General features: G+C 41.7%; 1 protein-coding gene across 1 annotated transcript in view; it reads right to left on the bottom strand.

Annotated features, from left to right (window-relative positions):
• Positions 1 to 16,205, bottom strand: part of myo3b (myosin IIIB) — a 58,314-nt gene that overhangs the window by 7,829 nt on the left and 34,280 nt on the right. The window contains exons 26-33 of the mRNA XM_026296515.1: positions 15,787 to 15,864; positions 14,449 to 14,654; positions 11,952 to 12,063; positions 11,670 to 11,832; positions 11,167 to 11,247; positions 9,687 to 9,783; positions 8,256 to 8,310; positions 7,225 to 7,348 (exon numbers count right to left, since the gene is read on the bottom strand). Of these exons, the coding sequence (XP_026152300.1) occupies positions 7,225 to 7,348; positions 8,256 to 8,310; positions 9,687 to 9,783; positions 11,167 to 11,247; positions 11,670 to 11,832; positions 11,952 to 12,063; positions 14,449 to 14,654; positions 15,787 to 15,864 (916 nt within the window). The remainder of the gene's footprint in view (positions 1 to 7,224; positions 7,349 to 8,255; positions 8,311 to 9,686; positions 9,784 to 11,166; positions 11,248 to 11,669; positions 11,833 to 11,951; positions 12,064 to 14,448; positions 14,655 to 15,786; positions 15,865 to 16,205) is intronic.

The raw sequence follows: 16,205 nt of genomic DNA, 5'->3' as shown, positions 1-16,205 counted from the left end.
CCGCTGAAAACAAAACGTTAGTGATGACTTAACTAAACATAATGAGCTATATGATAACATGTTTATTCAAACATAAGACACGGAACGACCACGTTCTTATACAACATTACACTCAAGGCCTCAGAATTTATAGGTTACAAAAGTGTGTTTTGAAGCTAAGACACCTTTACAGGGAAGCATCTATATTTAATGTCAGATAACCTTTCATCTTTGCGTACATTTTGGGTGAGACAGGACATCTCTTCATCATCTCCTGCTACCTCGGCTTCTCTACCTTGACTAAAGCTGCATTTGCTTTTTTCCATCTTAACACTACTTTGTACTCACTTTGAACAGACCTCATCACATCTCAATCCTATACATCAAAGAGCAGCACCCACCATCCACCCCACATCTTTCCTGGGCTGTCTTGATGTTATTCAAACCAGCGCAGGTTTACCAAAGTCACACTTTGTAAATGCCCAGAAAGTTCCTGTCAGTTCTGAGATATTAGCCAACTTTTAGCGTGAATCTTATCTATCCAAGCCTCGGAGGTGCGAACCGTCCATGTCAATCCTTGTTACCCACGAATATATGAGGATATTTGGTTACATCTCATGTAGCTCTAAAAATGGGCGTGAAAGACACAGTTGTGTATTTCTTCTAGTGGCTTGGTTTGACTGAATCAGAATCAGGTTTGAATATTACACTGAGATAAAACTCTACAACATGTTGCTGTTTAACTGTGTGAACCCTGAAACAGCTACAGATTAAATAAACCAGCACAAATAAACATTTGTACCTTAAATTTCTTAAACAATGTCCGTATGTAGGACATTGTTGAGATAATGATGCAGCAATGGGTTTGATAAACAAATGTTCTATTCCACCGAGATCGCATTAAAGCATTCAATCACAAATAATGAATCCTGACGGCCTTGAACAAAGTTTTAAAAGTCGAATAATGCTGTAAAACAGACAGCATGGCCTGTGTTTTCAACACATATATTTGGTTTATCTTAAAACAGGAACTCCACATATAAGAAAATAACGAAATAACTAAACTGCATTCAGAGCAAGCATGAAACTATGGCAGAGCTAAAAGAAAGGATCTGTTGTAGGACTGGATGATTTATAATTTTTATATCAAAGTTACCACAACAAGCAGAAACACTATATAAACATTCACCATTTTTAGCTGCACGATGACAATGTGTGTGCCTGTTGGTCAGTCGCTGACCACTTTGTTCTACACTGAAATATCTCCATCAGATGGATGCCATGAAATTTGGTAAAAGGTCCACAGAAGATAAATCCCATCTCCTTTGATGACTCCCTAAAGTCTGAACTCACACCATCTAGTCTTGACATCTCCACAACTACCTGATGGATTTCCATTAATTTTGCTACACATTTCTAAAGGCCCTTTTGGTCTAAACAGTTCTAGGGAATCAGCTCTAGGAACTACCCCACTGAGGAAGGGACCCGGAAACTACAGACCTTAAAGGCCTTTTTTCTGCTCATGTTCACACCACCAGTAGGAACACAGAAGTAATGTAAGCCGACTGATGGAGGGTGTGGTGACGACATTTCAACATGATGTTCAACAACAAGATCTTTATCTGTCCCATAGGCTCAATAAAGCCCAGACTTTGGGCTAAGTTCCTGTGGTGCGGACCCACAAAAAGGGGAACTTTCTCCAAAGGTTCTAAGAACAAGTACCTGGTCACATTTTATTACTTTGGTTTATAACTAAATGCCTGCAAAACAAAGGTTAAGCTGTACCTCGTGTTCAGAATACTAACACACTGAAATGGTGAATGTGGTAAATGCTAAACATTATTATTTCAACATTGTTGGAAATGTGTTAGCATGCTGACAGTTGCATTTAGCTCAAAGCTGTGCTCACAGTGTCTAAATACATACAGCCTCATAGGGCCGCTATTATAGTTTTAGAGTTAATAAAAGAATTGAGAGGTTTTTATAAAGAAGTTGCAGTTATTATTAAGAAAAATGCACGTTTACCTATAAATTGCATAGGCCTATATTGTTAGTTGGACCTACATCCTGCTGGATCTACTGCTGCAGATCTGGAGTCCAAAACATGACATATGGGGGTTCAACTTCCCCATTTATCCATTCTGACCTGAAGCGATTAGTGTGCAGCAGATCAGAGGATGGGTCAAGCCTCCCATCTCTGTGGCTCTGTTTGGGAAACCACTGCCATTTGATCCAGGCCAGCCCCAGAGGAATGCTGCTCCTGCAGATATATTACAGGCAAAGAGGCTGCCAAACTGGCCTCCGGCATGGAAGTGTGTGGCTTGGACACGGGCAGGCAGAGCTGGGAAGGGGTCAGACAGTGGCTCACACCAGGGGTTTGCTAAATGGTAGCGGGTAACTGTCTGCTGTTTGGGGTGGGGAGAAATAATGGTCGACTGGGAATACAGAAGGAATGAGTTCATACAATATTGATTTCTTCCTATCAAAAGAAAGCCAAGCAGAGTTTGCTCTTCTTGGTGAGAAACCTACATATTGTACATATTTGCTCCTTGAGATAAAAAGGGCTGAAATTTTTTTGAGATAGGTATTTCTTTCATTTTCAAAGAGCAGCAGATGACTCGTATCATGTCTCTAAATACCACTTTGAAATCCCTTGAAACTCCGAATGCTCCTCAGAAACAACATAAAAGAGCTGCTAAAAGGGATTTTTAGTGGAATAAATTAGAGATGTATTGATTCCCAAATCACGTGCTACAATCACCTGACATCTCCCAGACCACGGAGAACCACTTGGGCTTTGTTTATTCAGATGGAGGGAGCAGAGGCACCAAAAGGCATGGATTATAAGGAAAAATCATCAGCAGAGGCCTTTGATGTCTAAATGAGGCATGTGCAACCCAGACCCCTCTCTTTACCTCACAACTGCCTCTTCACACACACACACACACACACACACACACACACACACACACACACACACACACACACACACACACACGCACACACACACACGCACGCACGCACGCACGCACGCACGCACGCACGCACGCACGCACGCACGCACGCACGGATGCATTAACCAAGAAACTTGCATACAAACATGCACATACACATATCTACGCATGTGCACAAACACAGACATTATTTCTCAATTCTGAAAACCCCGAAGAGATATCTGAATTTGAAGAGGATTTTCAGAACTTTTGAAGGACTCCTCAGATTTATTATTTACTTATCATGGTAGACATCATGGGTAAATAGCAGTTCATGTGCTTTAAATTAAAGTATAAGACAAACCAGTCAGGTCCCACAGATAATGCTGAAAAAAAAAAAGAGTTGTTCCTGCATCTGTTTTCACTAACACAAGCAGAGGATGTTGTTACTTACAAGCAATTTTTCACACTGAAATCAATCATTTCCTCTGACAGCAGATTTGGAACTTTGACTCCTAAAGAAATGTTTGCATGGAGGAAAAATCTCTTTGTGAACTTTGTGGAAGTCAATCATTTGTCAGAGACCTAATACATGTTATTTATAACTCTAACCTAGCTGGATAAGTAAGTAAGAATCGAATGACTCAAGCCCAGAAAAAGGTTAAATATGGAAATAAACGACATTATGCTTTTTCTCTCGTGACCATCAGGATTCGGTTGGAAAAGGCTTGGCGAATTAAAGCATCTTAAACTGTATTCTACCAAAAACACTAACAAAGTCGTGAGGTTTTGCATTTGGAAAAACTTTGTTAAACTACCTCAAATGACTCAATCCACATGTGGAAATTACAGAGAACTTGGAGTATCATTTTCCACCTTGATTTTATGTCTGAGGAGATTATTCTGTTGGAATTGTGATGATGAGTAGTTTGGAAGTACATCCTGTTAACTACTCCCACTGACATTAAGAGGATTACGTAGGTAGCGTCAGACAGAGGCAACTCCTTCCGTTAAGTTGAGTCTTTCCTATCCCTTCCAAATCTCTGCTGCCGCTACATCGAGCCTGTAATTTGCCTAAAACGGAAGGCATCCGGTTGAGACGCTGTGATATGTGGAGACAGACAGATAAATCAAAAGGCTGAGAGACAGCAAGAGGGAGGGAGAGTATTTGTCTAGAGAACATGGAGAGGGTGGATCATTTGTCTGGCAGATGCATATTGATACAGTGATGCTGCTGCTGCTGCTGCTGCTTTGGTGATGGTGGTGGTTGTGATGGTGGGTTGGGGAGCAGCACCTGGTGGCTGCAAACCTTGTACCATCTGATGTGGGAAAACTTTTAAAAGGGCTGAAGGAGGGAATGAGGAGAAGAAAGTGAGATGTACTGGGAAGTGTGGGTTTGACCTCAGTGCGGGTAAAAGAGCGCTCACATTTCCAATAAGCTCTCCCAGCTGTAGTTATAAAGCATGAAGAGAGCTCAAGGCAACAAACAAAATCAATTGTTATTGACTGTACCATGTTATGCACTGAGGGGACATAACTATAACCAATAAGTCAACATTAACTATTTTTCCCTTTCTTCTCCTCGTCTCATCCCTTCAAACGACCAGGTTAACTATCTTCAGAGGCATGGAGGTAATTGGTCTCTGCGCTGTGGCTCCACTTTATCACTGTCTCTCTCTTGACATGTATGTTTACCACAACTATAATCTTCAAAAAGCCTGTTAACATAAGTAGCTCAGCTTTCATAAACCATAAAGTCAGCTCTGACTGATCCTCAGCACCATCCTGTTTACCACGCTGAGGAGTCTAAGCAGCACTCTGATCATATCTGCTGCTTCCTAGCAAAGGCTTTCTTTCAGCGCTCGCCTCCGTGATTCATTTCCAAACATGTTGTATTAATATTCAGGCTCCAGAGACAGGTGACGAGAGGTGACATCTTCTTGAGTATGCAGCTTACATGACTACGCTGTGTATGTGTAACTTTTTCACTGACAAAACACGGAAAATCAAAGGTTGATGCTGCAGACATCTGAGAGCGCCTGGAGTACAAAGTGTTTTAAAGCTTGCTTCCTACCACAAAATGCTGCACTGTGGGTATTTGAGTAAACACAATGTTTTCCTATCTTGGTGTCAGCACACGGTGAAACAGACATCTCTCCCAATGATCTGGTTTGCTTTGTTTCATACATTTAAAAGAAAAACCCGATAATCTCCTCGCTGAGTAGCCCAGGCTTTGTTAAATCTGTTAGAAAAGACCCAATGTCCATCAAACACACTGGGGTTCCAGGTCACACCCCGGTGTTTTGGCATTAATGGGAGCAGGGTGTGGAGTGTGTGTGAGTCTGGAGGGGTGGGGTAATTTGATTTCCATGGCTAATTTTCTGTTTTTCTCCACTGGTGTCCTGAAACACTCCAGGTTGAGTTCCAGCCTGAAAGAACCAACGCGATCACCAGAGGCGACAGCAGGATGAGACACAGGAAGGAGCCTGGTCTCCAAACATCTGGCAGGGCAAGCCTTCCATGACTCGTTCAACCTCGGGATAAAAAAAAAAAAAGGCCCTCAGATCTGCAGGGATCAAAGTGTGCCCTGGGTGCCTGTGCCACCGTGGCCTCCCTCAACATATTCAAATGGGGTTTCCTGAAAGAAGTCAGAGCCACAAGCAGACTATGTAACATAAACGAGGCAAGATGAATACCTGAAAATCTGTCTGCTCGCCACACAATTTATCTAAAGAGTTAGTGAACCCTATGGCTGAAGGGGAAGAGCTTTTTTTTTTCACCAGGACATTTAAATAGAATATAACAGATAACGCTATTCATGTGCCCAAGGCTCCTTTAGTATACAGTATACAGACAGTATACAGGCCTTTCAGTTTACCTAATAACACAAAGCTGCCTGAGAGTGTTTGACTTCCTGCAATAAATGATGCCAATAAGTCCGAAGCAGAAAGGTTTAGGTTGGGTTGGGTCACCAATTCTCAACCTGGGGGTAAATACAAATCGGGGACGAGGGAGGATCACACGAGCGCTGCAAAAATAAAAAGGTAACTTAAGTCTGAAATGAACAGAAGTCAGAAAAATTTCCACCAATATTTTCACTCTTCAAATCACTTCATTGTTTTTAATTCTTCAGTAACAATTTGCTTTTTTCTTAGCTATTTGAAGAGACAGTTGCTCATTTCCAGAAAATATCCAGGAACAAAACAATTGGAAACACATTGAAATTTGTAATTGCTAATTACAAACCCCCCCCCCCACAAAACAGTTTTCTTTTTTTTCACATTTTAGCTTTTTTGGTCAAAACTGGATACTTTCAATGCATTGGTCCACTAAAAGCCCTTCAGGTCAAACAATCTGAGAAGGAAAAACTGATCATACTCAAGAGGAGTTTCAAGGAAAGACCTTTAAATTTTCAGGAGCTGGTGCAATAGGAAGCTCTGAGTTAGAAAGTGACTGGACGCTTCAATGACACAGGACAATACACTAATTTAAGCAAATTGCCAGCATTCATTGCATTTCCCTCCATAGTCACTCTGACACTATAAATTCATCAAACCCTGCCTCCCTTCAGCAGCAGTGATGCCTGGGAGCGGGGGTCACCTGTATGCAGCATTAGCGAATTAGCCGCTATCTAACCCAGACCTGCTGTGGTGTGCTGACACTAATCCTGGGCCCGCTGGAGAGCCCTGTCTGTGTTACATTATCATGTCTAATCCCCATAATCTCTCAGCCACGCCGCTAAATGCTATTCCACCTCCGTCTCTTGCCTCATGCCCCTCTAATAACATTAATGAAGGGACGGGCCTCCATTACCCAGGCTACCCTAGCGGTGCGCTGGGTGACGGCCATAATCGGAGGCCCCCTGCACAGCCACCCTCTCAGCTTTCCAGGCAGTAGGAATTAATATAATTCATCGCCTGTGGCAAAAAGCAAACCAAACATATGTTCAACAAATCAGGGTTTGTGTATTTTCTTGTCACCGTTACTGTGCAGGTCTATTACAGTCATTGATGAGATCCTTAGTGAAGGACTCGCCATGCGGTAGAATGAAAGCTTTGAAGTGTTCGTGCCACCCCCCACCCCCCATGAGACATTTATGACGAGCTGACCTGGGTTATTAAAATACCACAGAAATGATCACCCATAATGCTTCTCTCTTTCTGCTGTCAACAGAGAATGGCAGTGAGGATTGGTAGGGATGAAAGGTTGAAAGGGGTCCTGTATTAAAAATGGCACTTTATCCATTAAAGCGGGATTTCTGCTGTCTCTTTGTGTAATTACCTGCACCCGCCAGCTCCGTGTTCAGGCTTACCTTGTTTACACTGCATGTCTCGCAGTCTAGCTGTCTCCCTGCAAGGCTTCGTTACACTGTCTCCTGCTCTGCCTTTGTCTCTCTTGATGTCTTTCACTTGTCTGTCTTGGCTGTCGGGGCCAACCTTGAAAAGAGGAGGCGTAAACACACCCAAAAAAGCAATGTCAATGAAAGCACTGGATAAATAGACAAGTTAAAGCAAGCCCCGTAATGTGTTTTTTTTTTTTTTTTTTTCAATTTAGTCATGAAGATGCTGTATTCATTTATTTACAATTTGGCACTCATATAACTCAAACCCATTAATGTGCTTTGCAATGTTAATCAAATGCTAATGCAATTGCATATCCCCCTTTACTAGCCCTGCCTCCTAGCAAACAGCACCACACTGACTTAATTGTGAGGGAAAAAAACAGGGCATACAGACTTCCTCTCATATTTAATTTTTATCTTTGAATAAAAGACCTATAGGAAAGTATTAATCTGCTTAACATTTCTAAGTACATCCTCCAAAGGATTTTGCTTTTTTAATCTTACATATGCTCAGCAGAGTTACTGGCAAAAACTGTACATTTTCCTCATTTCATCCTTTCAACATCAAATGGTGAGCAGCAAAAATTGGATCAGACTTCAAAGACTGTGATGTGCTCCAAGTCACGGAGTGGCTCTTCTATTTCACATATTGAATCCGAGCAGGATATCAAAGTGCTACCAAAGAACCTCAGGTCTTTACTAAAAAAGGGGTCTAACATCTGTAGAAAGAGGAGCGCAAAGACAAATCACCTCAGGGAAGAGCGAGCATTTATTCTCAGCCGTGAATTTCCAGCCTTTTGATTCTCTCGTTCGCGTACCACCCTGTCTTCTCCGCTGAGATGGAGGTTTGGAGCAAGAGAAGTCTTTTGTCTCAAGGACTCAAAAAAATGTTTTTTTTCAAAGAATAATCTGGGTTAAAGCTGCTTTATAGAGGAGCAGCATTTTACATACACGACTAAAGCCAGGCATAACAAAATGCTCATTGATATTCTGTTACTTACATTTCCTCTATGTATGTGATCTGTATGAGCCGCTTTGCTCTTTGGGTTGTTAGACCTGTGAAAGTAATACGCATTTTCAAGTAAAATGAAGATAAGTATAAATCAACACAAATCATAAACATCCTGCCATGACACTAATGTAAAATGTAATGTAAGTAAAGATGAGGATGATTAGTATTTATCCCCTTATGTATTAGTAAAAAACAGCTCTGGTTTATGATTATGTAATTTGCAGAGAGCGAGACAACAATGTGTTTCTGTGTGATCACTCATTGTTGCATTATTTAAAAAACACAAACACCAAAGAGACAACATTTGCAAACACAAAGCAGCGTGCCAGTCGCAGTCATGCTTCGAGTCTAGAAAAACAAAATCTCATTGAGTTTGGACTTGGTGATGCAACTCTGCTGTTTGGATGCAAACAGAATTCATGCGTGGCAGAGAGGAGGGGTATCAAAAGGGAAAAGAACAGCATGTAGGTGAGAACATAGATCTTACAGGAGGAAAATGGGCCAGATCGTGTCAAAATAAATCTATATGGAGAGATTCCAACACTGATTAAACAGAATTGTTAAGTGGAGGTTTGAAGTTTTTCTCACCAAGGAATATGATTGTAAACATGGAGAGAAAAATCCCTGATGAGGCTCTGCTCAGTTTGAGTATACAACAAGCATAACATTTTCAGATGTGTAAATCTAGCATTTTGGAGTTGGCAGAGATGCACAGTGTTGACCAAAAGTCACCTAAGATTTGAACAAGATTTCTTGTATACGTGTTTACGATGGTTATTGTAATTCTAAACACACTTATCATATTTGTCATTGTAATTTTTTGTTGTTCTTTGTCCGCTCACTACACAACGAGCAATCAAAGTCATTCAGAAACATTTCTCCTATCATCTACAGTTTTAGCATATTCTATAATCCCAGACCTAAGAGAGAATTTGCATTATCTGATACGTGTGAGTGGTGATGCATAGAAAAGTTAAACATAGAGCTGAATCTGCCTTTAAGACCACGTGTGCTGCTGTTTAGTCAGTGGCTGCTATCCTGCATAGCACATACTTTCTTAATGACTGGCCTGCCCATATGCTGAATAAACACAAAGCCATCAGCTCGTACATCTGGAGACCAGTGCAGCGCCCAACCCCATTTGTGGTCAGACAAGTGTGCTATCTTGGTGGAAAGATATTTATTACGCTTAGAAAACTGAAGGGGGTGGTGCATAGGGAGGAGTTTTCTCTTCTGCTTGAAACAACAGTACATCACATGGCAACAACAGCCCGTCCAGTTTAGCTGAAGATGAGTGACAGGTATGTGAGACCTCTTGTTCAATACACCACCTTAAATGGTAATCTCATTTTCAGTCACATTTGAAGCCCGTTGTCCTTTAGAGAACAGACTCGGAAGGACAAGAGATGTCAAGGCTCACCTCACTTGCCCCTCCTCGGTGGTCTCTCCTCCAGCCTCAGGGTGACATCTGTGCCTCTCGGGTTCATGGTCCCGACGCACCCGATGGCCCCTGTAAGCTGCACAGGATATGAAAGTCAGACATGCTCTCACATGGTCACAAAACCACTTTCCTCCCCCTGTCATTCATCTGAACAACACACATTTAGTCTATAAAAAGTGTAAGTGTTGCAATTAAAACAATAACAGCACCTTTGAATAAAAAACACTGCATTTGGTTGGAGGAAGTGAAATGTGTTTAGCATCAATATGAAAAGCGTTGAGACAACTGAGCTCAAACGGATGATAAACGGAGCCTGCAGAATTACCCTGTCAACGGGCTTTGTGTTTTTCTTGTAAAATTATATGTGCAGGAAAAGAAAGCTCAAGTACATTGTTGAGCCATGGTTCTATTTTGCATGGTCTAATCTGATCGATGGTGAGCATGTCCCCCAGGGCCCCACTGAGATCTGAGAAGCCACCAGGCTCATACATTTGAAAGGCATCTGTTTATTTTCAGAATGCAAATGCAGCCCACCTCAAAGGCTATAAGCTGCAGAGAACACACAATGTGAATGTGCTGGAGTGCTCCACCGGGGGGCTGAGGCCCCACTTATGTCAGGTTCAGGCCCCCCTCCCCGGACCTGAGCGGCCACACACATATTTACTAAAGAGAAAAATAGCAGTGACGAAGAGGCTGTCCTCACACCAAAACCATGTTTACCCATTCTGCAGCGTTATTTACAAGGGTTTTAATGGAGGACATTTACACAAGGTGTGCAGGCGGCTGAGATGCTCCAAGTGCCAGATGAGGGCAGCCCTTAGGAGAGCCAGGGGAAACAATGCCAAGTCTCCTCCCCCAGCCCTCCTCTCTCCTGCCCCTTTTGGCACCCTTGCTTGTCCTCCACTGAGAGGCTCCAAGGAGGGAGGGGGTGGGGGGTGGGACCCAGGAAGGTTAATGTGCCCACTTTGATCTTCGTCAAGGCACACTGAGTAAGAATTAATTTACATTTCAGATGAAAAGGTTGACAGTATAAAAAGGCATCTTGTTTCTGGTATGTGAGGGCTGTGTAATAGGCCAGGAATTTGAGAGAGGAAGTCGTGAGGAAACAGAAGGGATAAGCCCCTCTCTTGCCTTTACTGGGAAAGAGATGAAAGGAAAAAAGGATCTCAGTATGCACTGTTCTTCAGAAACATGGGGACCAAATGCTGCCCAAACTTTCAAAAGCTTTTCTTTATGCATTATTAATTAATTATTACTGTTTCGTAGGCCACTCATTGAGATCAAAAAGGTGTTTCACAAGGATGTAGGGTTTTCAGGCATTTATCCTCTTTCCTTTTTTTTTTTTTTAAATTAAAAAAGACATGAATTTACACCAGACACAGGGGCTACAGGAGAAATTCCAGTGGTCTGCCCTTGAATATGTGAGGAACTTCAGAGGAAACCATAAACCTTTCTTTACCTGACTGAATGCGGATAGCAGCCTCTTCTCGCTCCTTTTTTATTTGCTTGAGGTTCTGCCGAGCAACATAGCCCCTCCAGCCTAGAGACAGAGAAAGTTTGCACGTGTGTGAGCGAAAGATTGCTGACCTACCTCTGTGAAACAAAATAGACTGCGCATACTACACAAGATCCCACTTCAAAAAAACCTGCTAAACCAGGTGGCAGAGGGATGGATCCCTTTGAACTCTCTGAGGTCTTATTGTCTGCTCTGAAGCATTGCTCTTAACCCTCATAGGTCAAGCTGTGGTTATCAAACTCATCTCTTTTATGAGGACTTGCCGGAGCATAATAGACTATAGGTCATTAGGAAACCAGTCACTAGATTCCCATCAGATTTGCACCTGTTTCATCATAACATGATAAAAGACTAAATCCAAATTCACACCCCCTCATTCGCATATTTGTGACTTGAGCTTGAACAATACCATTCCTCTGTTTACCGTTTAATTAATACCAGTGTACCTGACTGGATGATGATAGCCCCATGGTTCCTCTTCTGCCTCTCCTTCCGGTAACGTCGAGCACCCAGCCAGCCTTTAGTGTAAGCCTGCATCACCACCACCCGAGCTATCACCTCCCTCAGCAGCAGGTTCAGCTGCTCCACATGGTAATACTTCAAAAAAACCTGACAGGACGTTGAAAACAGGACGTTTATTCTGTAAAAGTTAGATTTATGTTGAGGCAAATGCGTCATAGAAAATTGATCTCTTCATTATTTACTTTTTGGTGTTATTATCACTCTACCTTTGTCTTCCCCAGCACCCAGTCTTTTAGCTTGGCCCACTCCAGTATGACAGCAGCATTTTCTTTGCTGGTCTGCGGCATCTCATGTGCCCGAAATGCAAGGTAGTAATATCTGAGAGGAGGCAAGAAATAATTTGATATGACCACTGTTTAAGGATTATTGTGTGTTAATGTTATTATCATTACTTTGTCAAACACTGAGCAAATACACCACATTTTGGAGAACAAAGGAATGAGACATGTATGATGGATTCATTCCTGTTGTCACTAAAATACCATTTTTTAACTTTATAATAACAAAAACAATTCAGCAATAATGGAAATAATCTTCACTTTTTGAGTAATTCTAAAGTTTACATAAAAGTTTATATAAAAGTAGATGAGTAGTAGATGCTTTTTTTTCTGAGAGCTAGCCTGGCAAAGTCCAAAGAAAACAGAAATCACCAACCAGCATCTTTTACCTGACTAATTAACACAATGACAGCTGCTGGCTCCGGTTTTATATTTACTGCACAACTCTCAGCAAAAAAGTGAATAGGAATATTTCCCAATATGAAAAAAAAGAAGTCTGCAGAAGTAAGAGGACAGAGGGTGTCGTACAAGGTTGTAAAGCCCCATGAAGCCAATCTGAAGTGTGATATTAGCCCATATAACCAAAACTGACTACTTTTACTAATGTCTAGTTTTATGCTCATAAAAACTGTGACATTTAGGAAGGATGGAGAACTGAATAATCCAAAGCTAACTTAAATATACTGATTAGTTTCCTCGGTTTTGGTTACACAGTTAATTACATAACTGATTACGCAGTAAACGGCAACATTTGGAAATACAGTAAGTCAAAGCAGCCATGTTCAAGAGGTGGGACTGTAATTCCCTTATTCCACACATCTACCAGAAGCATTATTAGAAGCATCACTGTTGCAAAGCTGCCTGCTCAGTCGGAGAAAAATGAGCCTGACAGACATGAGTCCTCAACAGAGGCCCATTGTTGGAGCTTTTTTTTTTTTTTCCAATGGATCATTGTCTCTTATTTCAGTGGCCACTGAAGATGCCCATCAGCCTGGCCCTATCAGTGTGCATCAGCTCCGCTGTGTGTTTTCTCGCTGACGCTGTCTGGATCTACTGATCCACTTGTAGTTTACAAAATACCAGCATGGGACAAAAGTGGCTCTAACTGTTTGCTCAGGGACGTCAAGGCTCCAAAAATACTGGTTCATGTCTTGCGTTCTGGCTCTGGTCAAAAACAAGAACAACAAGAAGAAAAACGCCTTTGAACTCATCTCCCCGCCTCAGTCTACAGCCTTTCATTCTAATTCCTGTTGATACCTGTTATTTCTTTGATGGTAAATACAAAGCACTGCATGGCAACATCAGACGAGCCTTTGATATGAGAGCACAAATTTAAATCAGTTTTCACTAAAGGTGCAGTTTAGCCATCCAGGTCTGTCTGTACGACTTCTGCCAGGCTCAGGTGGGATGATATGGATTCAGTGGTAAGGTTAAAATGAAGTCTCAAGTGGTAACACACCCTTAGAGTCTCACACACACACACACACACACACACACACACACACACACACACACACACACACACACTGCAGAGCAAACAGTAAAATCGTCACATCTGATGATTGATAGTATTTCAATAACTAACAGAAGTAAAAACAGGACATGTGGTCATTCAATGTTTTAGTTCTCCAAACACAGATTTTTAAAACTTCCATAAAGCAGTGAGAGTAACCAGTCATCTCAAAGTTTTTTTTCTCCTGGTAGGCCAAAAGCCCAAGTTAATTAAATTCTGTATCATCTTAAAGTCTGGACATTAGAGGTGGCTGGAATATTTTTCAAAGGAAAAATGATCAAACATAAGTTTCCTTGGATTTTCCTACAGACATATCTAAGTATGTGTATGTTTTAAGCACAGGACAGAGGAAGGTTTGGTTTATATGTGCTTTCATATTTGGAGTTGGACATTTTAACAGGAGTGTGAAGTGCTTATTAACAGTTTTCAGATCCTGTCCCATATTTTTAAAAACAAAAACAACACCCTTATGTAAAGTCACCCTAATGATAAAATCTTATTTTAATTGTGTTCTAATGCACACCATTGGGATGAGGAGACTGTATTTGAGCTTTTTCAGGTCACTGAGTTAAAGCACAAACTCTTTATGAATAGTGAAAAGAAACCATTAAAATGCATCACCCCTTATAATCATAGTTCCTCCCCGTTTGAATTTTATCCATATTTTCCAGACTGGCATATCCACCCAGTTAAAAGAGTTGTAGGATTTAGTCTTGCACTATCACTAATGACTGCCAATTAGTCAGCCTCTTGCTCTGCTCAACTCGTACCCCTATCTAATTAAAGAACCCATGTTTTTGTGTGATGCAGAGCATGGCTCACTTGTTCTGCAATATCCCTGGGGCTGTGTCAGTGCTCGACGTGTTGTGCACTGCAGAGTAGAGGTGCTGCCTCTCTCAACACTGCTCTTACCTGTTGACAAAGTCTTCGAACAGGATGCGGTGGGAGTAGCCCTGCCGGCGGATGCTCACTGTTTCTAGGATCCCCGTGTAGCGCAGCTGCACCATCACCCTCTCCTTGCAGAAGCGCAGGGCCTGCCTGTCATCATTGGGTTTGATGCAGCGAACAAAGTGTGGCTGACCCACCACCATCTTAGACAGTAAGTCCATCAGGGAGTACTGCAGGAACATAATGAGGCAGCAAAAAAAAAAAAAAAAAAACAGTGGGCAGAGAAAAGGCAGGAACACCAGAGAGCAGTTATCACATGAATTTACATTATCAAAGTCCGGTGGTGCTGTAAGTTCAGTTATGATGATTTGCATTTCAAAGAGCATCCAACTTTTTCCAGACACAGATGTGTTTGTTAACAGAGTACAAGCTGAAAAGTAACTGACAGTATTAATCAGTCCCAAAAGACTTAGGCAGAGTTTTTTATTCTCACATAGCCAATGTGAATCACTTAATAAATAGAGTCAATTTTGGATTTTTTGGGTAATTTTGCATTACCAATTGTGGCAGCAAAACAAAACAGTGCAGTTTATTACCTTATAAAGTTTTTGTGCACTTGTTAGGGAGCAAACAGTTGCTTATTTTCACATTCGGCTAATACAGAGAAATTTTCATTTGACCACTCAACAAATTCAAGTCCAATATTGAATATGGAAAATATCTGGCTCTACGGCAGCTATAGGCTCGACAGTGTTCACCAGCCAGGCACAAAAAAAAAACAAACAAAAAAAACAAAATAAAAGCCCCCCCCAGTGGCTTAATGAGAATAATCGCTTCACTTCCCTGGAATGCTTTTATTGTGAAACACATGCAGAAGGTTTCCAGTTTTCCATCTATCCATCCATTATCTACCACTTATCCTTCTAGGGTTGTCGAGGGGCTGAAAACAATCCCAGCTGACACTGGACTAGAGGCGGGGCACGCAGACAGATCGCAAAGAAACACATAGAAACAGACATTCACACCTACAGGCCATTTAGAGTCACCAATAAATCTAACCACGAAATGCATGTTGTTGGACTGTGGGAGGAATCCAGAGAACCCTGAGAAAACTCAGACAGGAGGAAAGGCCCCTGGTTCGTATGAGATTCAAACAGTCACCACAGTGTAACATACGGGTTTGTTTCAATACTCTACTTAGCTGTTCTGTTGATATTTGTCCAACTATTCTCTTAGTTCTTTTTTTTTTTTAGAAAAATAGCTATTGTTGAGTAGCAACATTAGGATTTTAGGAGTAAATAGAATAGCACATGAACTGTTAAAATTGCTTCTTGTGAGGTAGTTGCATGAAAAAACACCTACACGGAAATAGGAGGCCACAGTCTGTCTCCTCATGTTGGTGGTTTCCTCTGGGTGACGCATCATCTCCATCGTATCCACCTGAACACAAACATTCACAATTAGAAACACCAGACTCAGGCCAGGAGCATCCCCTAAAAAAGTAGCAGATTCAAATGAAATGCTGTTTATTTGCAACCTGATGTCCTCGGTGGGCTCTGCAGACATAAAGGTATTATTACAGCAGGTCTCCTTCCCCTAAATGGGCCACTAGGGAATACACAGCTGTACTAACTGTGCCGCCTGTATAACACAGCCCCATAAACACTTAAAACTAACAATCTAGAGAATAATTCTGCACTGCTGTGGGGCATGGGAAAATTGCAGAGCGTTCTGAGTAATGAGACTAGCCGTCACCAAGCAGACAGTCATCCTGATGACGA

This window comes from Mastacembelus armatus, chromosome 21 (assembly GCF_900324485.2).
Source record: "Mastacembelus armatus chromosome 21, fMasArm1.2, whole genome shotgun sequence".
Lineage (NCBI taxonomy): Eukaryota > Metazoa > Chordata > Actinopteri > Synbranchiformes > Mastacembelidae > Mastacembelus > Mastacembelus armatus.
The sequence above is the reverse complement of the archived record's forward strand: the minus strand, read 5'-3'. Positions and strand labels throughout refer to the sequence as shown.